General features: G+C 41.7%; 1 protein-coding gene across 1 annotated transcript in view; it reads left to right on the top strand.

Moving 5' to 3' along the window:
• NDUFS1 (NADH:ubiquinone oxidoreductase core subunit S1) overlaps nucleotides 1–26,070 on the top strand; it is a 40,905-nt gene extending 14,835 nt beyond the window's left edge. Inside the window, exons 6-19 of the mRNA XM_056536443.1 lie at nucleotides 323–404; nucleotides 590–720; nucleotides 1,008–1,193; nucleotides 1,999–2,133; nucleotides 2,212–2,326; nucleotides 3,829–3,974; nucleotides 8,003–8,131; nucleotides 8,613–8,742; nucleotides 14,313–14,473; nucleotides 15,227–15,381; nucleotides 15,493–15,668; nucleotides 16,687–16,821; nucleotides 16,905–16,977; nucleotides 25,757–26,070. Of these exons, the coding sequence (XP_056392418.1) occupies nucleotides 323–404; nucleotides 590–720; nucleotides 1,008–1,193; nucleotides 1,999–2,133; nucleotides 2,212–2,326; nucleotides 3,829–3,974; nucleotides 8,003–8,131; nucleotides 8,613–8,742; nucleotides 14,313–14,473; nucleotides 15,227–15,381; nucleotides 15,493–15,668; nucleotides 16,687–16,821; nucleotides 16,905–16,977; nucleotides 25,757–25,848 (1,846 nt within the window). The 3' untranslated portion in view covers nucleotides 25,849–26,070. The remainder of the gene's footprint in view (nucleotides 1–322; nucleotides 405–589; nucleotides 721–1,007; nucleotides 1,194–1,998; nucleotides 2,134–2,211; nucleotides 2,327–3,828; nucleotides 3,975–8,002; nucleotides 8,132–8,612; nucleotides 8,743–14,312; nucleotides 14,474–15,226; nucleotides 15,382–15,492; nucleotides 15,669–16,686; nucleotides 16,822–16,904; nucleotides 16,978–25,756) is intronic.
• The last annotated feature ends 1,305 nt before the right edge of the window (nucleotides 26,071–27,375 follow it).

Here is a 27,375-nt window from a genome sequence, read left to right as displayed (position 1 = left end):
TCAGCAGACAGCTCTGTGTTTCAAACGGAAAAGAATTTCCACTGTAGTATTCAGCAGCTAATAAGTACAGGAAGGATTAAGTTTTTTTTTATATAAATAATTTACAAATCTGTTTAACTTTCTGGCACCAGTTGATTTAAAACCAAAAAAGTTTTTTTCACCGGAGTACCCCTTTTAAGATATAAAATAAGATGAGCACAAGTTGTATGAAAAGTTAGTGTCCACTTAATTAGATTTTTTTTCTCTTTTAATGCAGAGCAATCTCTCAACTGCAAGCCAGTTTCTTTACCAGTGCTGATCTACTTGTTTTTTGTTTTGTTAGGGAGGGAGTGATGGAATTCTTGCTGGCAAACCACCCGCTGGATTGTCCTATTTGTGATCAAGGAGGAGAGTGTGATTTGCAGGTAAAGTTCCTCAGTGTACAAAGTTGAAACCTGCCAAAGTTCCTTGGACTTCCGATTGATGCTACATACTGATTAAAAACTATAGAAATGGAGTACTGCAGCATTCCTGTACAACTCTAATGGATTTGGGGTGTTACGAGGATGAGTGATGTAGTTTAACAATTATTTTTTTTTCTCTCTTGTAGGATCAGTCCATGATGTTTGGTAGTGATAGGAGCAGGTTCACTGAAGGAAAACGCGCAGTGGAGGACAAGAACCTTGGACCCTTAGTGAAAACTATCATGACCCGCTGCATTCAGTGCACCCGTTGTATTCGGTATTCAGATGTATTTTAGCACTCTGCTTGGTATGGTATCCTGAAAACCTAATAAAGGGAACATTGCAAATGCAGTCCAGTCTGTGGGCATTATAGGGCAGGAGGAGCTGAGCAGATTGATAGATATAAAAAGGTTCCAGGATAACTTGCAATTTATTCGTGTAAAGCCCTGCTCGTTCTGGGCTAAGTAGTCATGTAGGCGGTCCTAATGAGTTATGCCACCTCTCTCTATGCACATTTATACATAAATAAAATGTTTTTTTTTCTTTTTTTTTTTTCTTTGCTAGGTTTGCTAGTGAGGTTGCTGGTGTGGATGACCTTGGGACTACAGGCAGAGGAAATGAAATTCAAGTTGGCACTTATGTAGAGAAACTGTTTATGTCAGAATTGTCTGGCAACATAATAGATTTGTGCCCTGTTGGAGCATTAACTTCAAAACCTTATGCATTCACTGCACGGCCCTGGGAAACGAGGTATGAGGGAAAGCTTACATTTGTATTTTATGGCTGGTATGCTACCATTATCTACTGTAATGCTTGCTATAGGGATATTCCCTTCTGGATGTTTATGATATATGCACAGGATATGCCGTCAGTGTCTGATGCAGATCCCATCTATGGCCCTTTCACACTATACAGTCTTCCGTTTTTAAAGATCCGTTATATGTTCCGTTATGAAAACCCTGAAAATTGTTCCCTACAAAATCCCATTATAGTCTATGGGATTTTTACATTATCCGTTTTATCCTGTCATAGCCCGTTATTAATAACAGACATTATTTTGTGACAGGAGAAAGAACGGAAGAAATAAAAGGGTTAAAACAGATAGTGTAAAAATCCTAAGACTATAATGGGATTTTGTAACGGCCGTTTAACGGGAGATTTTCAGGTTTTTCATAACGGAACATATAACAGATCTTTAAAAACAGAAGAATCTATAGTGGGGAAAGGGGCATATGAGACCCACACCAATCTTACAAATGAAGGACCCTTGGCCCTCTTAGACCTGGTTGCAGAGTTGATTGGGAAGTCAAAACCCTTTTGGAATAACCCTTTAAACTCTGCATAATAAAGCATTGTTTACTTTAAAGATTTTAAAGAGTATGTACAATTGTATCATTCTCATTGATCTGGCATAAATGTCTGACCATGAGACTGGGGTTGCTGAACGTTTGTAGCATATCAGATGTTTATAGCATATCAGTTTACAGAGAAAACTGGGGAAACCCCATATGAAGACACTGACTAAATGGACCTTATTAATTGGCTTTAAAAACAGGAAAACTGAATCCATTGATGTCCTGGATGCTCTGGGTAGTAACATTGTGGTCAGCACAAGAGGTGGAGAAGTGATGAGAATATTGCCTAAAATGTGTGAAGATATCAATGAAGAGTGGATTTCTGATAAAACCAGGTATTTTTCCACCATTTAGTACTATGCACATAATTTGTTCTAATATTTTAACCACATAATGCCTTTCTCTGTAAACAGATTTGCTTATGATGGTTTGAAGCGTCAAAGACTCACTGAACCCATGATCAAGGATGACAAAGGTTATCTGGTTCCTGCTTCCTGGGAAGATGTACTAACTAGGGTGGCTGGAGTGGTGAGCATTATACATTTATTTAAAAAAAGTACTTTAGTTGATTGTTTAAGGCAGTGTTTCCCAACCAGGGTGCCTTCAGCTGTTGGAAAACTACAACTCCCAGCATGCCGGACAGTCCAGGGATGCTGGGTGTTGTAGTTTTCCAACAGCTGGAGGCTCCCTGGTTGTGAAACACTGGTTTAAGGGGTTGCAGTTGTTGACATTGTGTTGAAAAATGCCTTCTGGGACACTTTGGAGAAATGGCTGCAGCTGGATATCTGGCTCATAGCCCAGTGTGGAGCAAGCACCTTCTGATGGTTTGTGTAGACACTGTTTGATGCCCTAGGCTTGGTATGTGATGTCCAGTGTCATTTGCAGTACAAATAGATCACTACACACCATTCTTCTAATCTGATGATCCGTCCATGCAGAAGTTCGCCTCTGTGCACTGTTTGCTGTCATTCTAGTTCATTGTTGGTCTCCCAACCACTGGAACACACACTATTGAACAATGCTGACATCTCTGCCTACACGTGTAGCGATCTGCCGAAGTGATAAACCAAGGTCTCTCAGTTCAAGGATACTGTCCCTCTGTTTGTGACAAGTGACAAAACTGGAACATGGGCATTTAGGAGGCATTGCACAATCATACTTTACTAAATTGATACAATTTAGAAGTTTTATGTGGATGAAAAAAATGCTTTCAATCCACATGCCCCTTTTGAAGCTTAGTGCTTGAAAATGTGACCATTTGCAGATCTTAAAAGAGATATCCAGTGGTGAAAAACGTATCTCCTATCCTAAGGATAGGGGATAAGTTTCAGATCGAGGGGGGGGGGGGGGGGGGTCAAACCGCTGGGGCCTCTTGTGATCTCCTGTACGGGGCCCCAACAGCCTGCTGGAAGAGGGCGTGTTGACCACCGCACGAATCGGCAGCTGACACGCCCCCTCAATACAACTCTATGGCAGAGCCGGAGCGCTGGCTTTGGCAATCTCCAGCTCTGCCATAGAGTTGTATTGAGGGGGACGTGCACGATCTGGCCTGCGAGCCGGGGCACCAGCGGTCGGACCCCCCCCCCCCCCGGATCTGAAACTTATCCCCTATCCTTAGGATAGGGGATACGTTTTTCACCACTGGACTACCCCTTTAATGGTGCCGGATACTTCATCAAATTACAGCTTATCCTTCTTAGTGTTGCAATTTCAGAGTTGAGGAGTGTAAAATAACAATAACACGTATTCAGAAGCAAAAAACAAAATAAGTTGTGAGTGAGGCAAAAACCACAAATTGTATGCTTCAGAATTAGCGTCCATTCCCCAGCAGCTTCAATGGGGTTCTAAGCGCCAGGACGTGGTGATCAACTGATTGCATCGGGGGTCCTGACTTGCCACCTAAGACAACACTATTTATCTAGCTGTTATTATTTATAAATTCAGTAGCACATTACATTTTCCACAAATTGTAGGAGAGCAATTTTTAAAATCTGTGACAACAATATATATATATTTTTTTTATGTTGTAGTTGCAAAGTGTCCAGGGCAAAGATATAGCAGCTATTGCTGGAGGGCTGGTAGATGCAGAGGCTCTAGTTGCTCTCAAAGATTTGCTGAACCATCTGAATTCCAATACCCTGTGTACTGAAGAAGTTTTTCCTAATTCTGGAGCTGGGTAAGAGAAGCCACAATGCTTCCGATTAAAAATAACACATTTTCTTATTTTTATAAAGACCTGTTGATTCTCTGTTTTTAGTAAATAATAGTATTCTCTGAAAATAAGTTCTGAAGCATTTTTTTTTTGGTTTTTTTTTTTAGTATATCATTTATTTTTATTTTCAAAATGTTATAGCAAACATGTTTTGCAAAACCATAGTACATCCAACAATATATATATATATATATATATATATATATATATATATATATATATATATATATATATATATATATATATATATATATATATATACACACATATATATACACACACGGGCAGTTGCAGCGCACCAGAGTGTGTGTGTGTCTCTCTCGTTCTCTCTCGTTCTCTCTCGTTCTCTCTCGTTCTCTCTCGTGTTCTCTCTCTCGTTCTCGTTCTCTCTCTCGTTCTCTCTCTCTCGTTCTCTCTCTCTCGTTCTCTCTCTCTCGTTCTCTCTCTCTCGTTCTCTCTCTCTCGTTCTCTCTCTCTCGTTCTCTCTCTCTCGTTCTCTCTCTCTCTCGTTCTCTCTCTCTCTCGTTCTCTCTCTCTCGTTCTCTCTCTCTCTCGTTCTCTCTCTCTCTCGTTCTCTCTCTCTCTCGTTCTCTCTCTCTCTCGTTCTCTCTCTCTCTCGTTCTCTCTCTCTCTCGTTCTCTCTCTCTCTCGTTCTCTCTCTCTCTCGTTCTCTCTCTCTCTCGTTCTCTCTCTCTCTCGTTCTCTCTCTCTCTCGTTCTCTCTCTCTCTCGTTCTCTCTCTCGTTCCTCCTTGAAATGTATAGAGAAATTGATAACTGGCTGTTACCAGCTGGAGTTGTGTTCCTACACAGTATGACACCATCCATTCAGAGGGTATATGTATAGTGCCTGACTATGTAGGGACATGCCTGACAAGGAAAATGGTAACAAGTTGTCAGTTTACTTTTTAATTTACTTTTCTGAAAGTTAAAACAGAGGAATACACAACACAGAGTTATGAGAGAATATGTTCTCCAGAATTGTTATCTTAAAGGAAATATTTACTAAAACAAAAGCGTCCAGAGAGCTGATTGGTCCTAAGTTCACACCTTAGCTTGAAACTTGGCAGGATTTGAAGGGATCTGGAGCTCAGAGATTTGCTGTGGCCCCAGTTGTTGTTATTACTAATATTTCTTTCTAACATGTTTTATGGAAAAGGGAAAATCTGCTACTACTTTATTTTTAGTGATGCTCCGTGTTACATAGTATGGTTGAAAAAAGACATACGTCCATCAAGTTCAACCAGGGAATTGAAGGGAAGGGTGTAAGGGGATAAGGGGAAGGGATGTTGTTTTATAATTCTGCATAAGAATTAATGTAATTTTGTTCCATAACATACAGACAGACTCCACCACCTTTTCTGTTCATTCTATCCTTGCGAAACAATGTAAACCCCTGCAGATTGACAGCCCAGTCATGCGAGGAGTCCAGCCATGTCTCAGTGACCCCAACTATATCAATATGTTCCTCCAGTATCAAGGCCTCAAGCTCCCCCATTTTATTTGCTAGGCTTCTGGCATTTGTGAACATACACTTTACATTTCCATTAAGTTTTACACAAATAGTCTCACTAAAGGGATTTTCTGAGTTATTGGAGTTAATGTTATTATTTGAGTTATAAGGGCTAAGTGTACTATTTAAGTTATTGGGGCTAATGGGATTTTTTGAGTTAATGGGGCTTATTGAAGTTATTGAGTTATTGGGGCTAATGGAATTTTTTGAATTATTGGGGTTACAATTTTTTGGGCTACATTTATTTTTACGCCTGGTTTGTAACCCATGGATCTCCTTATCCACTGCTTTTAACCTCCCCCCACAGGACTCCTCTCCACCCACCATTATGTCCTGACCCCTCTCTAACCTATCCATCCCACTGTCTGCTTTCTTTGCTTTATTATCCTCCCCCCACTCGCCTAGTTTAAATACTCAGCCACCCCTTCCAGGATTCTCTCCCCCAGTACAGCGGACCCCCTTCCATTCAGGTGCAAATTATCCGTAGAATAGAGTTTGTACCCCAATGAAAAGTCAGCCCAGTGCTCTAAAAACCCAAACCCTTCCCCCTCACACCACGACTTAAGCCATGCATTTAACTCCCTAAGCGCTGTCTTTCCTGCGATGCACATGGCACAGGAAGTATTCCAGAGAACACAACCTTAGAGGTCCTTCCCTTCAGCTTGGCACCTAGTTCCTTGTAATTATTCTTCAAGGACCTCCACCTACCATGTATTCTGTCGTTGGTTTCCACATGGACCACGACAGCTGGGTCATCCCCAGCCCCCCCTAGTAATTTCTCCACCCTTTCCACCACATGCCGAACCCAGTGAGACAGCAAACCATTCGGTTGAGGTGGTCTTGGCGACAAATTATTCTATCCGTCTTCCTGATTATAGAATCCCCTACCACAACTGTCTTGGCCTACCTGCGTTACCATCCCCCACACTACTAGTTGAGCTGTTCCCCCGGCTGTTAGGGAGACCAGAATCCACTAGGGTTGCCATCTCTGATACTGAGGCCCTCGCATCATCGCCCAACTTGGCAATTTTACTTGGGAGATCAGAAGCAGAAGTGACCTTCCTTTTCCTTGCCCCCTTTCCAGTCCCTCTAACTACATTAACCCAGCTCCCTACTTGGGCCTCCTGGCTAGTTTCTCCAACCTCCATTTCTACCCCACTAACTGCTTGCTCTGTAAGATTGTCAATCGCCCTCAATGTTGCATTTTGCTCCTCTAGATCTCTAATACGAGCTTCCAGGTGGGCAACATGCTCACATTTGTCACAGCGGTATTCACCCTGAAGCTGCTGCTCCAGAGATGTATACATGTGGCACAATGTGCACTGAAGAAAACCTCCAATCCTGCTGTCCATATCCTTGGTGACAAACAGCTGTTATTAACTATTAAGAAAAACTACTTTTATCAAGGGAGTGTAATACTTACAGTTACAGTGGGTCCTGCTTACAACTCCTGCTTTTTAAACTTCTACGTATAAAACTTCTCAGATGTTCACACTTAAGAATACAAACCAAAGCTTCAGAGAGACTCGGTCAGAGCAAGGCTCACGGAGTATCCCAGTTATTTTTATACACCTGAGAGCAGTTAATCAATTAACCCCTCCCCTAGGTGTGCTACAGACCACAGTTCCTATCCTCTAACCACAAAAGTGCCAATGCCATTCACCAAAACATTTATCATTATATGCCACACACAGAGTGGCCTCAATCATACGTATACCTCCAGCGGACACTGCATTTTGTTTCTTTTCATATGAATAGCCATTTATAAATAAATTGGAAAGTTTTACACTTTTACTTTGGCCACTGGAGCCGAGATTTAAAGGGGTACTCTGCCCCTTGACATGTTATCCCCTATCCAAATGGTAGGGGATAAGATGTCTGATCAGGGGGTCCGGCTGCTGGGACCCCCCACGACAGGAGATAAGATGTCTAGGGGCAAAGTACCCCTCTTGTCATCTCTTTATCCTAAGATGCCAGTGTTACAGGGACAGGATGACAGTTCTGTTGTACTACAGAATATTATAGATACTCTTTACAGGGATTAGGCTAGATGTTTATAATTATAGATCTACATGTATTTACTGTATGTGTGCAGAAAATATATAATGTGTGAAATTGCCCACTATATTTTTGGGTCATCAAGTTGGTTTACTTCTTTTAGCCCATGTCTAAACAGGTTGTCTTCTCAGGGACACCTTCTTTCCGATAGCAAAACCAGCTGTTCAGTTGACTGCTGTGTTGTCTGAGAAAAGCATTGGCCAGCCAGACTTGTCCACAATATGTTGTATACCATAACAACCACTTAGAGTGGCTCTCTATTCTGCCTTCTTGAGGACTCCTCTCTGAGCTTCCATAAACCTGAATAGTGTGTATAGACAGGCGTTTTTTTTAAGACACATCTTATAAACTTCAAATAAACTTTCTGCAGTGTTTTTCATTAATACAATATTAACTTTTTTTCAATGTTTCTTCTAATGTTAGCACTGACCTGCGGTCAAATTACCTGCTGAATTCAAGGATCGCTGGTGTCGAAGAAGCTGATGTTCTACTGCTCATTGGTACTAATCCACGATATGAAGCTCCACTGTTTAATACAAGAATTCGTAAGAGGTTTGTGTCTTTCTGCCCGTTAATATCCCCTTACTTCTGTTAGGCTAAGTTTCCACTTGTTTTTTTTTCTGGCAGTTTTTGGAGATCTGCCACTGCAGTTTTTGTGCCAAATCCAGAAATGTATTCTAAAGGAATAGGACATATAAAGGAAGGACTTACACTTCTCCTCCCTTATGGATCCACTTCTGACTTTGGCTCAAAAACTGCAGTGGCAGATATCCAAAAACTGCCAGAAAAAAAACTAAGTGGAAACTTGGCCTTATTCAGGCCTTGAGTATCCCCATTTAGGGTACGCTCACACGTGCATATTTTCTTATGCAGATCTGCTGTATCAGATTTTGCTACTCATTAAAGTCAATGGGTAGCAAAATCTGCAACAGCAGATCTGCAGCAAAAATACACACATATAAATGTACCCTTAGTGTGAACTGAATTTCAGAAACTCCTAACAGGAATGTAATCTTGTGTGTTTTATGTTAAGCTGGCTTCACAATGAACTTCAAGTAGCTGTTATAGGAAGTCCTGTTGATCTGACCTACACTTACGATCATTTGGGAGACTCTCCTCAGATAATCAAGGATATTGCATCTGGAAAACATCCATTTAGTAAGGTGAGTAGTAAGTCCCGAATATTGTGTTTGTATAGGGAAACCAGTAAGGGAAATGTTCTAACTACATTTCATCTTTTAAATTTATATGTCTTTTCAGTTGTTGTTCCAATGCATTTAGGCTGCTTCTGCAACTGCTGGGATCAAATTAAACTTTGACCCAATAATTTAACCCCTCACATGCTGTTGTCAAAACTGACTTCTACATGTTAGGAGTGAATACACTCCACAGGCAACACACACGAGTTAATTACTTACTTAATGTCCAGCAATAGTGGGTAAAAAGTATCAAGTATCAAACCATATGTTTCATCCTAAAATTGTGTACTCCTGATGCACCGTAATAAAAAAGCCAAGAAAACGGAAGTCACTTGTAGATCGTAAAAAAAATATATATATACTTTTTAGTCACATTAAAAATACTTAAAAAAGAGGCAGCACCCTATACTCACACTAACCATAAACAATGTAACATCCAAATATGTTTTTATGATCTACAAATGGCTTCAGTTTTCTTTGGATTTCATGTTACATGTTAGGAGTATGAGCTCCCTCAGTCTGACCATCGGCACTCCACTGTGGGATGCTGTGGTTACCTTGGTCTGACAAAGACCCCCAGGTATGTATTTGGCTTTTTGCCTGCAAGACCTAAGTAACACTGACAGGCAGCTATGCTTATAAATGGTATTTATTGCAAAGAAGTGTAGTAGCGATCACATGATGGATTTTTTTTCATAAACACTTTTTTTTTAAATGAACTGGTGCCAGAAAGTTAAACAGGTCTGTAAATTACTTGTATTAAAAAATCTTAATCCTTTCAGTACTTTTTAGCAGCTGTTTGCTACAGAGGAAAATCTTTATTTTTTGAATTTCTTTTTTGTGTTGTCCAGAGCAGGAGAAAATCCCCATAGCAAAACTATGCTGCTCTGGACAGTTCCTGACACGGACAGAGGTGTCAGCAGAGAGCACTGTGGACAACACAAAAAAACATTTTTTAAAAAGAAAAGAATTTCCTCTGTAGCATACAGCTTCTAAAAAGTACTGAAAGGATTAAGATTTTTTAATAGAAGTAATTTACCAATCTGTTTACCTTTCTGGTACCAGTTCATTTAAAAAAAAATAGTGAAGGAGAAAATTCAAAATGTTCATTTTTTACACTGGCATGTTCTTGTAGACCCAGTTTTTGAATTTTTACGATTTCTCTCGAGTAAGGAAATACCTCATGTGTATGTCAAGTGTTCGGCGGGCGCAGTAGAGGGCTCAGAAGGGAGGGAGCAACAATGGGATTTTGGAGAGTGAGTTTTTCTGAAATGGTTTTTGGGGGGCATGTCACATTTAGGAAGCCCCTATGGTGCCAGAACAGCAAAAAAACACATGGCATACTATTTTGGAAACTACACCCCTCAAGTAACGTAACAAGGGGTACAGTGAGCCTTAACACCCCACAGGTATTTCACAACTTTTTGTAAAAGTCGGATGTGTAAATGTAAAAAATTTTTTTACAATTTTTACAAGGGGTAATAGGAGAAAATTACCCCCAAAATTTGTAACCCCATTTCTTCTGAGTATGGAAATACCCCATGTGTAAGTCAAGTGCTCTGCTGGCGCACTACAATACTCAGAAGAGAAGGAGCGCCATTAAGCTTTTGAAAAGGGAATTTGTTTGGAATGGAAGTCGGGGGCCATGTGTGTTTACAAAGACCCCTGTGGTGCCAGAACAGTGGACCCCCCCCCCCCCACCTGTGACCCCATTTTGGAAACTACCCCCCCTCACAGAATTTAATAAGGGGTGCAGTGAGCATTTACACCCCACTGGCGTTTGACAGATCTTTGGAACAGTGGGCTGAGCAAATGAAAAATTAAAATTTTCATTTTCACGGACCACTGTTCCAAAAATCTGTCAGACACCTGTAGGGCGTAAATGCTCACTGCACCCCTTATTACATTACATGAGGGGTGTAGTTTCCAAAATGGGGTCACATGTGGCCCCCCCCCACTGTTCTGGTACCATGGGGGCTTTGTAAACACACATGGCCTTCAATTCCAGACAAATTTTCTCTTCAAAATCCCAATGGCGCTCCTTCTCTTCTGAGCATTGTAGTTTGCTCGCAGAGCACTTTACATCCACATATGGGGTATGTTCTTACTCAGAAGAAATGGGGCTCCTTTTACCTCTTGTGAAAATAAAAAGTAAAGGACAACACCAGCATGTTAGTGTAAATTTTTTTTTTTTTTACACCAACAGGCTGGTGTAGACCCCAACTTTTCCTTTTAAAAGGAGGTAAAAGGAGAAAAAGTCCCCCAAAATTTGTAACGCAATTTCTCCCGAGTACAGAGATACCCCATATGTGGCCCTAAACTGTTTCCTTGAAATACGACAGGGCTCCGAATTGAGAGAGCGCCATGCGCATTTGAGGACTAAATTAGGGATTGCATAGGGGTGGACATAGGGGTATTCTACGCCAGTGATTCCCAAACGGTGCCTCCAGCTGTTGCTAAACTCCCAGCATGCCTAAACAGTCAGTGGCTGTCCGAAAATGCTGTGAGTTGTTGTTTTGCAACAGCTGGAGGCTCCGTTTTGAAAACACTGCCGTACAATACGTTTTTCATTTTTATTGGGGGGGGGGGGGGGGGGGGGGCAGTGTAAGGGGGTGTATATGTAGTGTTTTAGTGTAGTGTAGTGTTTTTAGGGTACATTCACACTGGCGGCGGATTACAGTGATCTCCAAACTGTGGCCCTCCAGCTGTTGCAAAACTACAAATCCCTGCATGCCCAAACAGCTGTCTGGGCATGCTGGGAGTTGTAGTTTTGCAACAGTATAGTGGTCTCAAACTGTACCCTCCAGATGTTGCTAGGCAACTTACCGGCTTCCGTCGGAACCAGGGAGCCAGCCGCACGACATCGGCGGACTCCGATCTCCTTCACCGATCGTCGTCCGCAGCCTCGCCCGCGGGGTAAGTGGACGTCGGCGCCGGTCCTCTGTCATTTCCCTGTTCTGCCCCGCCTATTGTGGGTGGGCAGAACGGGGAAACCGAAAGAAAAGCCCCCCGCCCCCGATCTGCTATTGGTCGCGTCTAGACCACCACTAGCAGGGATAGGAGGGGTGGCACCCCTGCCACCTCACTCCTATGCCTTCAGGGGGATCGTGGGTGTCTTGGACTAGGAATCGACCGATATCGTGTTTTTTTTTAGGGCCGATAATCGGTGGAGGTTAGGGCGGATAGCCGGTAACTTATACCGATATTCCGGTATAAGTTATCGGCTATTTATCCCCGCCGCGACACCGCTGCAGATCATTGATTTAAAGCGGGCGCTTTAAATCAATGCACTGCAGTGGCTTTTGTGGTGCCATAGGCCGCCGCCACCACCACCCGCTTCTCTCCCCCCTACCTGTCAGGGTGGTCCGGGCCATCCATCCTTCCTGTAGTGTCTGGCGGCATTCCGGGAGGAGGGTGAATCGGTCCTGGCTGTCCTTCTTCTCCGGGGTTCATCTTCTCCACTCCGGGCAGGCTCCAGGCCTAGTAACGCAGCATAGACACCGCTGCGCAGTGACGCCCGTGCGCAGCGACGCACCTGACGTCACGGCGTAGTGGTGTCTATGCTGCGTACTAGGCCGGAGCCTGCCCGGAGTGGAGAAGATGACCTCCGAAGAAGGACAGCCCGGACCGGTTCACCCTCCACCCGGAATGCCGCCGGACACTACAGGAAGGATGGATGGCCCGGACCACTCCCATTACGGGTAAGTTTAATTTTTTTTATTGACTCGGAGGGTGGGGGAGGGGCCCGACCGGTATAGCTGTATGGGCAAAAATCCATACCGGTATACCGCCCAGCACTACGGTGGGGGGGTGCGGTGCTGTGGGTCGGGGGGGGCGGTCGCGGTGTGGTGGGGGCAGTGCAGGGGGCAGGGCATTATCGGCTTATCGGCAAGGTAATTGCCGATACCGATAATGCCCAAAATCGTGATTATTGGCCATACCGATAATCGATCGATCCCTATCTTGGACAACCGCGATCCCCCTTATATTCCGGGTCACCATAGACCCATATGACCCGGAATAGCCACAAATCGCAAGTGTGAATTAACTTGCGATTTGCTTCGATCGCCGACATGGGGGGGTCTGGTGACCCCCCCCTGGGCATTTGCGCGGGGTGCCTGCCGATAGATATCAGCAGTCACCCCTGTCCGGTCCCCGTCCGGCGTGCGGCAGGGACCGAAATTCCCACGGGCGTACAGGTACGCCCTTGGTCCTTAAGTACCAGGGAGCAAAGGCGTACCTGTACACCCTTGGTTCTTAAGGGGTTAAGCTTTTCTCTGGATCAACACATTTAGGGTTTTAGGTTGAGCTTCATGGTCTGTTGTGTTTTTTTTTTTTTTTTTTTTTTTAACCTTTATAAACTATGAACATGTCTCCATTGATGGAAGTATTAAAAAAAATGGCTTTTTTAATGCAGTGGTAAAAAAGGTAAATAACTAGGTCATTAAATGACCTGATTGGCCTATTCAAGTACACATCAGACATGTAGACATTCAGGAGCACAATTAAACCTATATGTAACTACAGTGTAGGGCAGTGTTTCCCAACCAGGGTGCCTCCAGTTGTTACAAAACTATAACTCCCAGCATGTCCATGCTGGCAGTTGAATTTTTGCAACAGCTGGAGGCACTCTGGTTGGGAAACACTGGTGTAGGGTGTGACCTATATTCCTGAAGACAACTTGTATCGGTTGAAGAATGCACAGCTCTTGTATCTATGTGAAAAGGTGATGATGGGGTTTAATAAATATGGCATTAAAAGTCAACACCATATTACACAATGCAATAAAGCAAACAGCAAAACTGTTCAATTGCACAAAATGTGCCCCACTTTCTTTGGCTCTTTCATCTTTGTTTGCTTTTCTTGAAGTGAAAAGGGTGGAATTCCATAGACATCTTATACCCTAGCCAAAGGATAAGGGTTAAGATGTCTTATCGCGGGGGTTCCATGCTGGGACCCCACGATCTCCGTGCAGCACCCGGCATTCTGTGCCAGGCTGCTGCTTCAGTCTTGGAAACCTGTGTTTCCGGGACTGGAGACGTGACATCAATCCCCCTCCATTCATGTCTATGAGATGGGGCGTGACTGCCCTTACACCATGAGTGCCTGGTCAGAATACCCCTTTAAGTCTGTGTCTTGCATACAGCTTTCATAAGTACTTGTGTTTAGGATGGCCAGGTATATACCAATGTACCAATTAGAGATGATTGAACTTACAGTCATTCGATTCGTCACAAACTTCTCGGCTCAACGTTCGCTTACTTTTGCCTGCATAAATTAGTTCAGCTTTCAGGAGACTCTCTCTCCTAGAACTGTATCCACCTTTTTCAGCCCACTGGACCACCTGAAAGCTGAACTAATTTATGCAGGCTAAAGCCATCAACTGCCGAACCGAGAAGTTTGTGACGAATCGAATTACTGGAAGTTCGCTCATCTCTAGTACCAATATTTTTTTTCCATGAAAGTGCACCTGTCCCCCATGTATCACCTGGAATTGCACATCTGTAAAGTGATTATTTTCTATTTAACTGTAGGTTCTTAGCCAGGCCAAAAAGCCCATGGTTGTGGTAGGCAGCAGTGCCCTGCAGCGCAAAGATGGGGCAGCCATCCATGCTGCTGTGTCTACCCTTGCACAAAATGCCAGGAGCAGTAGTGGGGTCCCTGAGAATTGGAAAGTACTGAATATTCTGCACAGGTAAACTTTCAGCATATTACATTAGGACTTGTTTATGTGAATACAGCATGCTGTTGAAGAAATACTAGTTGTTAGTCTGGGGTGACAATCACAAAGTGACGCTCATGTTTCATGGTAAAATCACAGCATTACAGTGATGTTGTTTCTGTTAGTAAAATTTAGAAAGATTTTTTTTTTTTTTTTTTTTTTTTTGTAGAACCTCTCAACTTTTTCCTCACAGAAAAATATTAGTTATCTACAAATATTTGTAATGGTGCAGTTAACTGTGAATCATTGGTGGCTTATGATGCCATGCTGCTATAGACTTATTGTTTGTGCATCAGTGTTAGATAAAGAAACACGTAGTAGACTGTATGAAATATAATTGTTTTAAAGAATTCATAACTATGATCTGAAATGCCACTTGTTTTACAGTAACTAGTTAACAAGCATATAGCAGGCATACTATTCAGTGATTTGATAGTTTTATTTCCTTAAAAAACATTTTCACACTGTTCTTGAGTGTCTGAGAGGTGTGGCCCCTGGGGTCCGCTATGCCCCAGGGCTGCAATGCCTCTTTGTTGACATCATGACTGTGTCAGAGAGAGGCATTCACAATGTGTTTGTGATGAAGTGATAACATTTTGAGCTTTCTTGGGGGCCGTGACCAGTAGAAGTACTTTTTCTGTACAGCTCTGCAGGGTTTGAATGGTATGTCTGTTGACTGCCATATTACCTGTGTACTACTCTATATCAGTTCTCATTCTTTCACAGAGTTGCCAGTCAAGTTGCTGCCCTAGATCTGGGTTATAAACCAGGGGTGGAAGCCATACGCAAAAATCCTCCAAAAGTTCTCTTCCTCCTTGGGGCAGATGCTGGATGTATAACTCGTCAAGACTTGCCAAAAGATTGCTTCATTGTCTACCAAGGTAAGGTACTATACTATGCTGAATGTATTAATTTGGCTACTATTCAGTTGTTGCATATAACCAGTTATATATCAGTTAGTTTTAGTAATGTTGCATTATGCCACTGACCAGGTCATCATGGAGATGTAGGAGCTCCTATGGCAGATGTGATATTTCCAGGAGCTGCTTATACAGAAAAGTCTGCTACCTATGTCAACACAGAAGGGAGAGCGCAGATAACATTCACTGCAGTGAGTCCACCTGGAGCAGCAAGAGAAGACTGGAAAATCATCCGTGCCCTGTCAGAGGTACTAGAGTTAAACCAGAGCTCTACTTTAAGGGTCACACGTAATGGATCCACAGCATATATTGGGGCGGGTCACCAGTGGATTAGCAGCGTAACATACACTGCAGATCCATTTTGTGTGACCCTACCCTTGGGCAGAATGTACAAATGCTTTTTTTAACATACTTGTGTTTATATAAATCCCTTAGAATGTGGCGCAAATTTAGAAAAACCTGCCATGTGCCTATGCCTACTTTTATTAAGTCACCGACCTTGACCTATCTATTATTATTATAACACTTTTTTAATTCTTCATTTAAGAGGTATTCAGGAGGACATTATTTTTTTATACAGACTCCATCTTAGGGTCCTGTCAAAAACAAACAAACACATACTTGCCTTCCTTCCTCCTACTCCGCCTCTTTCATTGTGTGGGTCCCCCCAAGCTACACTATTTTATCAGCACAGGGATGTCAGCAAACTTGAAAAGAGAAAACTGTGCAATCAGGCTCCCCAAAAAATTTGATTAAAATCTCAAAAATTTATTGGTTCCTATTAAAAAAGTGTAGAAAAATTAGAAATGCTAGAATGACACAAAACATTTTGCATAGCTTTAGCACTTCTATTTTTCTACACTTTTTAATGTGACCCAATACATTTTTGAGATTTTAATCTATTTTTTTTGTTGTTGTTTTGGGGGAGCTGGATTGCACAGTTTTCTCTTTTCAGTTTTCAAGTTTGCTGACATTCACCAAGGAAACGACTTTACTTTGATCTGTGCTTCCTTCTACAAAGATTTGCATCCGAGAAGCTTCAATACTAAATGGCGGTGAGCTGGTTTACATGTTTTTTAGCACAAGGATGTACCTACCTTTTTGTTTTACCTTTTCCCTATGACTTAATAGCTTTGTTATTTTTTTTATTTTTTTTTTATGATTAAAATGACAAACATGGGATTTTATGGAAAAAATTTATTTGTTTTAATGCCTCAACACAAATTGCATACATGTAACTTGTGTTCTTATTGTCCTCCCTAAAAGTTAGCTGGTGTAACGCTCCCATATGACAACCTTGATGCTGTAAGGAACAGACTTCATGAAGTTTCTCCAAATCTGGTACGACATGATGACGTGGAGGAAGCAAATTATTTTAAACAGGCAGCGGAGCTCTCACAGGTACTCTTAGAATTGGACACTAGCTATACACATGTGTAGGATTGCTCTAGATCTCTATAGTAATATTTTTATTTTCATTTCAGATTGTTAACCAACAGCTCCTTGCTGATCCACTGGTTGCTCCTCAGCTTTCAATTAAAGATTTCTATATGACAGGTAAGTTATAGATTAATATTTTTAGCGGGAAAGGAACCTATCATCTTAAAAATGCATCCCACTCTGTAGGTCTCTATCTATAGCGCAGGTGGAGCTGAGCAGAATGATTATATAGTTTTGTGGGAAACCTTCTAGGATAACTTGTCGAATATTCATGTTAACCTCTGCCAATTCTAGGCTATGTAGTCTTTTAGGAGGTCATACTTGAGTAACAGCTATCTGTGTGAATAAGTGCATATAGAGACTATCCGCTTGACTTCTTAGCCAAGAATGAGCCCAGCAGTCAGGTGCGTGCTCCTAATACATTTGATAGCTCTCTCTATGCACACTTATACAGACAGCTGTCAATCATTGAGTATGACCACTCAAATGACTACTTACAGTGCATAGTGAAAGTATTTGGCCCCCTTGTACTTTTCGACCTTTTTCCACATTTCAGGCTTCAAACATAAAGATATAAAACTGTAATTTTTTTGTGAAGAATCAACAAGTGGAACAAAATTCATTGGATATTTCAAACTTTTTTAACAAAAAAAAATTGGGCATGCAAAATTATTCAACCCCCTTAAGTTAATACTTTGTAGTGCCACCTATTGCTGTGATTACAGCTGTAAGTCGCTTGGGGTATGTTTTGCACATCGAGAGACCATTCCTCCTTGCAAAACAGCTTGTGTTCAGTAAGGTTGGATGGAGAGAGTTTGTGAACAGCAGTTTTCAGTTCTTTCCACAGATTCTCGATTGGATTCAGGTCTGGACTTTGACTTGGCCATTCTAACACCTGGATATGTTTACTTGTGAACCATTCCATTGTAGATTTTGCTTTATGTTTTGGATCATTGTCTTGTTGGAAGACAAATCGACGTCCCAGTCTCAGGTCTTTTGCAGACTCCATCTGGTTTTCTTCCAGAATGGTCCTGTATTTGGCTCCATCCATCTTCCTATCAATTTTAACCATCTTCCCTGTCCCTGCTGAAGAAAAGCAGGCCCAAACCATGATGCTGCCACCACCATGTTTGACAGTGGGGATGGTGTGTTCAGGGTGATGAGCTGTGTTGCTTTTACGTCAAACATAACGTTTTGCATTGTTTCCAAAAAGTTTGATTTTGGTTTCATCTGACCAGAGCACCTTCTTCCACATGTTTGGTGTGTCTCCCAGGTGGCTTGTGGCAAACTTTAAATGACACTTTTTATGGATATCTTTAAGAAATGGCTTCTTCTTTCCACTCTTCCATAAAGGCCAGATTTGTACAGTATATGACTGATTGTTGTCCTATGGACAGAGTTTCCCACCTCAGCTGTAGATCTCTGCAGTTCATCCAGAGTGTTCATGGGCCTCTTGGCTTCATCTCTGATCAGTCCTCTCCTTTTATGAGCTGAAAGTTTAGAGAGACAGCCAGGTCTTCGTAGATTTGCAGTGGTCTGATACTCCTTCCATTTCAATATTATCGCTTGCACAGTGCTCCTTGGGATGTTTAAAGCTTGGGAAATCTGTTTGTATCCAAATCCGGCTTTAAACTTCTCCACAACAGTATCTTGGACCTGCCTGGTGTGTTCCTTGTTCCTCATGATGCTCTCTGCGGTTTAAACGGTTCTCTGAGACTATCACAGTGCAGGTGCATTTATACGGAGACTTGATTACACACAGGTGGATTCTATTTATCATCATTAGTCATTTAGGTCAACATTGGATCATTCAGAGATCCTCACTGAACTTCTGGAGAGAGTTTGCTGCACTGAAACTAACGGGGCTGAATAATTTTGCACACCCAATTTTTCAGGTTTTTTTATTTGTTAATAAAGTTTGAAATATCCAATAAATTTCGTTCCACTTCATGATTGTGTCCCACTTGTTGTTGATCCTTCACAAAAAATTACAGTTTTATATCTTTGTTTGAAGCCTGAAATGTGGCAAAAGGTCGAAAAGTTCAAGGGGGCAGAATACTTTCACTATGCACTGTAGCCCATAATAAGTAGAGATTTTCATGATTACATTACAAGTTATTCTGGAACTTCTCCCACAAAAACTGTTTCAGTCTGCTCAGCATTGCCTATTCCATAACAGGATGCCTGCAGATTGGACTACCTTTTTAGCGAGAGAGGTTCCCTACAAAATTATTTGGCCTGTTAGTTGAAAATACATTTCTAGATAACTAAGCTTATGTAACAGAGAAGTAAATACTAAGTGGCAGTGAATACCTGTGACCTGAATACAGCTCGTGTGTCCAGTACTGACTGAATAATGACAGTGATCACCAAGAGGGTATGTTTCTACATTAAAGGGGTACTCTGGTGAAAACCTTTTTTCTTTTAAATCAGCTGGTGGCAGAAAGTTAAACATATTTGTAAATTACTTCTATTAAAAAAATCTTAATCCTTCCTGTACTTATTAGCTGCTGAATACTACAGAGGAAATTCTTTTCTTTTTGGAATGCTCTCTGATGACATCACGATCACAGTGCTCTCTACTGACGTTATAATAATAAGAATAACGCTTTAATTATTGTTGTTCTTAGTGGGATTTGAACCCAAGTCCCCAACACTGCAAGGCAGCAGTGCTAACCACTAAGCCACCATGCTGCCCTTAGCATACATCTGCTATGCATGGTTGCTAAAATGGACAGAGATGTCAGCAGAGAGCACTGTGCTCGTGATGTCATCAGTGTTCCAAAAAGAAAGGAATTTTCTCTGTAGCATTCAGCAGCTAATAAGTACTAGAAGGATTAAGATTTTTTAATAGAAGTAATTTACAAATATGTTTAACTTTTTGCCACCAGTTGATTTAAAAGAAAAAAGGTTTTCACCGGCGTACCCCTTTAAGGATTTCTTGCAGATAATCCAATCCAAATTGTTTGGAGTTTTGGGAATTTTTCATTGTATAAGCAGAAAAAAGAAACCAATCCCTTCCCTTTCTTGGTGCTCCCATAGCAATGCTTCTATACTTCTCCATTTTTGGAAAACTGCCACAGCGGTTTTTCAGACAAAGCAAGAAGTGGATCCATCAAGAAGTAGTATAGGTCCATACTTTAGATTTCCCATTGCCTTTGAACCAACTGCTGGCCTTGGCCCAAAAACTGGAGTGGCAGATATCTTGAGATGTTTTGTTACATGTGACTACTGCATACAGACATTGTCAGGGGACTAGAGAAGCATTGCAATGGTAGCATCCTGGGACATGTGTGTAGAGTTTCTTTCGTGATTTTTTTTTTTTTTTACTTTTTGTGTGTTAGTTTTTGTTAGTGCAGATTTGGAAATCCACAATATCTGTCAGTATACACATAGAAAAATCTCCACAGAGTGTAGATGCGATTTATTTAAAGGAGATATCCAGTGCTGAAAAACTTTAAGGATAGGGGACAAGTATCAGATTGCGGGGGATCCGACCACTGGGGGGGCGGGGTTTTGACCACTGCACGAAGCGGCGTCTGACATGCCCCCTCAATACAACTATATGGCAGAGCCGGAGCGCTGCCTACGGCAATTTCCGGCTCTACCATAGCGCTGTATTGAGGGGGCGTGTCATCCACCGCTTCGTGCGGTGGTCGACACCCGCTATCTGGCCAGCGAGCCAGGCCCCGTACAGGAGATCGCGGGTGGCCCCAGCAGTCGAACCACCTGCAATCAGAAGCTTATCCCCTATCCTTTAGGATAGGGGATACGTTTTTCACCACTGGACTACCACTTTAAATCTCATCCACTACTGTAGCTGTATTGTAAATCCAGGTGGAAAATACACAGCAAATTTGGTCTGTGGAAACATAGCATATTTGCCCTGTAACTTACTAAGGCAGTCCTAGTTAAGGTGTAAAGTAATTGATACAGTTGCCTTTTTTAATTATATAAATATGCAAAGAAAGCAGATACATCAGTCATCAGGAAGTAGTAAACATCACTATAACGAGTACTAAAAGATCAGGTGCAGGGGTGTGAAATGTAAAAAAAGTTATTATCCCAGGGACTAAAACGGAACACTTGTCCCTCATGAAAATCCACTTGTCCTGATACACACAATTATTTCAACCAAAATAATAGGTCAATAAGGGCTTATTAGTTTTATTTCATTTTTGCGCTTTGTTTTTTTTCCTCCTCGCCCTATAAAAGCCATAACTCTTATTTTTCCATTTACGGGACCAACTGTACTTTGTAATGTTACCTTACATTTTTCCATAACTTATGCACCAAAACAAAAAATAATAATTTGTAAGGTGCAAATAAAAAATGTGGAGTTGGGGGTTTTCTTTTTGTATGCCATTCACCTTCTGGTGAAACTTGCATGTTATTTTGATACTTTAGGTTGGCCTGATTACACCAATACCAAAATTGTTTAGTTTCAGTCATGTTTTACTAATTAAAAAAAAAATCCAAACGTTTTAATAAAAAAATATTCTGACACCTACAATATTTTATATATTTCGGTATACTGGGCTGTATGAGGGCTCATTTTTGGCTCAGTAATCTGCTGTTTGAAGCGATAACATTTTGGTATTGATCGAACTTTTAGATTGCTTTTTACTTAATTTTTTCTGGGATATGATGTTATAAACATTTTAAAAAGAAAAAAAACGCAATTCTGTGGTTTTGTATAGAGATGAGCGAACTTACAGTAAATTCGATTCTTCACGAACTTCTTGGCAGTTGATGATTTATCTTGCATAAATTAGTTGTCAGGTGCTCCGGTGTCAGGTGCTCCGGTGGACTGGAAAAGGTGGATACAGTCCTAGGAAAGAGTCTCCTAGGACTGTATCCACCTTTTCCAGCCCACTGGAGCACCTGAAAGCTGAACTAATTTATGCAGGATAAGTCATCAACTGCCGAGAAGTTCATGACGAATCAAATTTACTGTAAGTTTGCTCATCTCTAGTTTTGTATTTTAGGTTAATGTCATTGACTGTACAAGATATTTAATGTTATATTTTAATAGTTCGGACAATTGCGCACACTCCAATGCCAAATATGTTTGTTTTTATTATGTTTACATATTTTTTTTATATGGGAAAAGGGGGTGACTTTTTTATATGGAAGGGGTTAATGTTTTATTTTTTTTATTAAACACTTTTAGTCCCCTTAGGGGACTTTAAGGAGGAATCATTAGATTCCTCGTACAGATCAATGCAGTTCTATTGAACTCCATTGATCTGTATCCATTTGGCTGAGCCTGCTTCAGGCAGCTATGGAATGAGAGGTAAGCCCTCCGGCTACCTCCATAGTGGATTGCCCCAAATTCCCCCCCCCCCCCCCCCCTTTCTGGGATTGCACTGCAGGGGGGCGATACGCCCCACTAGACCACCAGGGCTAGTTAAAAAGTTCCTTTAGATGCTGGTCAACTTTGAAAGCGGCGCTCTAAAGGGTTAATAGTCGCCCGCTGCAATCGCCGCATTCTGGCTTTTAGCGGCGGCCCCCAGCTACAGGAGGGGCTGTGACGTGGGGCTGCCGGGTATGGAGTGTGCTCAAGTCAAAAGCCCACTCCATACGCCCTGCGTGCTGGTGTAATAAGATCAAAGGGGTAAGTTGGTCTGGCCCTGCTTGCCCAAAGCAAGGCTAAATGAATGAAAAATGTATTTGCCCGGCACATGGAACTGCATGTCTCAGGCATCAGGCAATAGGATTTACTGGTGCTTCCGGGGTACACACATGCAGAAAGATAACTCATAAAGACAAATGTCTGGGGTATGGGGAGAGGACATCAAAGGTTACCATACCTTATTAAAAAGATAAACCAAATCAGCCCTGAGCACATTGAGTTTTTCAGAAATGAGAATCTCATTGACTCGGGTGATCACAATAGGAACCAATAAAATTGGGGAGTGCCAATTGGAGGCAACATGTATACGTGCTGCTAAAATAATAAATTGGACCAATCAGGTCTCAGTGTGTGTTCTGCTTCCCTGTGACTGACGAGATAAGATCTATGATTTTTACACCAGAAAGTAGCAACAAGTGAAAATGTCCTCCATATGTGGAGCATGGATCCCACCTCAGAGCAACCCCAAAAGCAGGGAGGAGACACCTTCGGGAAAATTGTATGAAGGCGGCCTGGTACATAATACGTCCTAAGTAATATTTTGAAGGCTATGCTACCCTTACTCAATTGAGTACATCAATCGTGCCATTCAAGAAGAGTCATTGCTCATCACTGGGGGTTGAAATCTCATTAGGAAGGTTTATTTAGTAATGAGCGTCTTCCCTACAAGAAAATGATGGATACGTGTAAGTCCAAAGAAAGGTGGAAGGTTGTAAATCCAGTGGAAAGGAGGTGTTATGGAAGATCGGTAAGGCTGGTGAAAGTGAAGATTGCAGAGGCATCTTAAAGCGGACAGAGCACCAGAGGAGTAGAGCGTATCGAGACAGTAAAACTGAGGGTGGAATATAAGAAGTCAGAGGTCCATAAATCCACATAAGTAAACAGAGAGTATGTGGTGGAGACAGAAAGTCATTTTCTTAAGACAGTAAGCCATCCAGGATAAGAGAAATGGGCATTACATATGAGAAGTTGGGCTTATCTTGCAGCTCTATAGTATTTAAAAAAGTTGGGTACAGAGAGAGCTCCAACTCCTTTATGATAGTTCATAATGGCCTGTGGGATTCTGGGATGGAATCACAGCATATGAATCTAAACACATCTGCCTGTAGTGCCATTATGTCCTTCAAATGGACCGGTATAGGGAGTGCACGGAAAAAGTAAAGTTGTCTTGGTAAGACCACCATTTTGATAGAATGGAGACGACCCAGCCAAGAGATATAGGAAAGGTTTCATCTACCAAGGTCTTCCCTAATGGCTTTTAAGAGAGGAGGATAGTTTAGCTTATAGAGAGAAGAGCGATTCGGAAGAGAAATACCAAAGTAGGGTAGGTAAGAAGTAGAAGGGTGGAAAGCAAATTTCAGTTGTATTAAGTGCTTCCTATTTTAATCCTTCTGCTCAGTATCGCCAATTTCATGACACATCTCCCCAGACTGGTCCTCCTGTATCTCCCACAGACCAAGCACTGCCTGTTTCCTCTCACACTGGGGGCTATCACCTAGAAAGTTCGGAAATCTCTAATAGAGCTTTTACAGGTAGTTTCTGCTAAGCTACAGAATGTGTTCTCAGAAAATGACCTATTTTTTATCTGATTGTTATGAAAATAAACTACAAAAATTATTTAAAAATAACTCCATTTTGCTATGTATATTTTAGAATGATTCTGAAATCTTGCAATTTCCATTCATAAAACTAAGCAGACACTTCCTGTTTTGAACTTCCTGTGCTGTACTCCAGGATAGACAGGACTACAGTGAAAAGTGACGCCAGTAGAGAGAAATCACTGGATCAACCACAATTCACAGCAGAGCTCTGAATAGGTCACAGAAAATGCCAACCAGTGTCTCCAGGTCCTGTCTATTGTCTGTTTTTTTTATGTCTAAAAAAAAAAAACATGCACAGAGGGTTAGTACAGTGGCCATTCAGCGCTGGGGTCCTGGGTTCAAATCCTGCCTAAAGCAACATCTGCATGGAGTTTATATGTTCTCCCGTGTTTGTGTTGGTTTCATCATGGTACTCCAGTTTGCTTAAACACTACAAAACCTACTGGTAGGTAAATTTATATAGAGAGCTCCAACATGGACTGATCAAAGTAATATACAAGCACTGAGGTATATGTTGGTACTATATAAGTATTATCTATTAGTATCTGGCTATGATTAGGAAAAATAGGAGATACTTCCCTTTCATTATCTAGGGGATACTTGTCTTTTTAAAGCGTTAATGCTTTAAAAATAACTTTTGACATCTCAATCGGACATGTCAAAAGTAGTTAATCACGCCTGGTCTCACTCCTGAGACCCACTGCGATTTGTGAGTTATTAGCCGAGGAAGCGGGTGGCATTGTGCTCCACTCCCTGGTTGGCTGAGCGATCTGTACATTTCTTTGCATTCAACTCTCAGATCTCTCAGATGATGGACATGCCAAAAGTTGTTTTTAATGACAGTAAAGCTTTAAAGGAAATCTGTCATCAGTATCACCCGAACTAACCTGTCATATAGGCTTGTAGTGTGGGTGAAACTGATCAAAATGATACTTACCGCATCTTGAGCTGTTGCTCCGTTACGCTGTAATTCTTCTTTTTCTGTATATGCAAATTATTTGCTTGGGGCACTGGCGGAGCTACGAACCCTGCTTCAGGCACTGTGACATCATCTTCGCTGGTTGGGTGCTCCGCCTAGCTCCTCCATCTTCATAATCCCCCTCCCTGCTCACTCGGTGTACGATACTGTTCGGCGCATGTGCCGCTCCCTGGGTAAACCCAGAAGCGGCGTTCAGGCACACAAGGATGCTGGAATGAAGCTCAGCCATATGCCACTTCCGGGTGTACCTAGGGAGGGGCGCATGTGCCGAACAGTATCGAACACTAAGTGAGCAGGGAGGGGGATTATGAAGATGGAGGAGCTGGGCGGAGCACCCACCCGGCAAAGATGACGTCATCAAATTTAGTATTAGTTCAAAAGCTGGTGTTGGATTAAAGATATTGGGGGAGATTTATCAAAACCTGTCCAGAGGAAAAGTTGCAGACTTGTCCATAGCAACCAATCAGATCACTTCTTTCATTTTTGAAAAGGCCTCTGCAAAATGAAAGAAGCGATCTGATTGGTTGATCTGGGCAACTTTTCCTCTGGACAAGTTTTGATAAATCTCCCCCATTGGATGGAAAGAGATTCCAGTTACTTGGATAAGAATGCTGATAAATATACCTTGTAGTTATGGTTAACTTTATTTAATCCTTAATGTTTGCTGTTAATATTTTGCAGATCCAATATCCCGTGCATCACAGACTATGGCAAAGTGTGTAAAAGCTGTGACTGAAGGAGCACAAGCTGTAGAAGAACCTTCCATCTGCTAAACTGTTATCCAGCAATATACTAAGATTGTTCTTCTCACTAATGAATTCGATCATAACATGAAGCAATCTTACTTACTTACTGTTTGCAAGGACCAATGTCCAAGCAATTTAAGATTTTGGTTTTTCATCTGTGCTTGTTTTGAAGCAACTTAAGGCAAACTACACATCCGAAATCGTGTGTACAAACTACTTGTAATCTTATTAAATGGTTTATTACATATGCTTCTGGGGTGTGATGCTTCTTATGCTCTAGCTATCTGTATTGCTGATGATCTGAAGCTCAATGTTTGTTCTGCAACTATTCCTATCTTTATCATCTCTGATCTCCATGCTGTAAGCTAGTATTTGGGCTAGCAAAAGGCTGTCTCCGACATTGTACACACAGTTCTCATGTCCCTCGATGTTAGAGTATTGGCATCTGAGTCTCCTGTAAGAATGAAGCTGTGTTCGCAAGTGTTCACTACAACTTTATTCATCCTCTATGGGAACCGCTGGATATAGCCTAATGCTGCACTCCGCTATATGTGGCACCTCCCATAAAGAATGAATGGAGCGGTGGTGCACATTGGACACCTAGGGTCAGACCCCCTGCGATCAGATAGTTATTTCCTATTCTCAGAATAGGACATAAATTGTAATCATGGGATAACCCCCTTTTCCCACTCTCAAACCTTTGTCTCCCTAGTAGATAAGTAGTTGAAATGCTACAAATGCTTGCCTCGTGTAGAGGAGTTGGGAGAGAAGCCTGTAGTCAACATCTGTTTTGTCTATATTGGCTCCATTTTTTTCTATTGGAAAAATAGGCCTTAGACTTCTCCCTCCTGCTGTATCCACTTCTGGTTTTGGCTTTAAAAAACCCTGCATCAAAAACTTGCTTTTTCTAACCTCAGGGTGGCGATTACTTATATGCAACTCCTTCTTTTATGATTTATGATTTGGTTCTTGGCAGTCTCTCCTGCACTGCACCACTAGACAAATTGAGGTTTAAGACTCTAATCTCATTGGAGCCTTTTGTCAGACGTTGGGAGTAATACCAATGCATCAGATATACAGTCTTTTCCCTTTTTACTTTCTCTGGCAAAAGACAAACTAAAAACCTCAAAATGCAGCTTAGCCTGGGCTCACACTGCACAAGTCTGTCCATCCTAAATAAATTTGTGTGGGAACTGGCCCGTTTATAGTTCTTAGCTCAAAGTAGGGCCATTAAACAAAATGGGCCTATTGCAGTAGCCCAAAGTATAAATCGGTATGTCTGTCACTGTCACTATATTATGCTGCAATTAGCAGGTGCAGCATAAACACTGTAAAATGGATTGCTGCTTTTTTTTAGGCTAAGTATCTTTGGCAGCCTTAATTAGGGATCAACCACTATCTTCACAAAAACAAAAATGCCCCAAGGGTAAGTAGGGGGCCCTTATATGATTAAATCCAAACCCCAGGGCCGTAGCCCAGGGTATACATTTTTTTTAAACTTTTTATTGTGTTTTGAATAAAAAACCCAAAACAAACAAGGATTAAACCAATATG

Source organism: Hyla sarda, chromosome 8 (genome assembly GCF_029499605.1).
Source record: "Hyla sarda isolate aHylSar1 chromosome 8, aHylSar1.hap1, whole genome shotgun sequence".
Classification (NCBI taxonomy): domain Eukaryota; kingdom Metazoa; phylum Chordata; class Amphibia; order Anura; family Hylidae; genus Hyla; species Hyla sarda.
The sequence above is the reverse complement of the archived record's forward strand: the minus strand, read 5'-3'. Positions and strand labels throughout refer to the sequence as shown.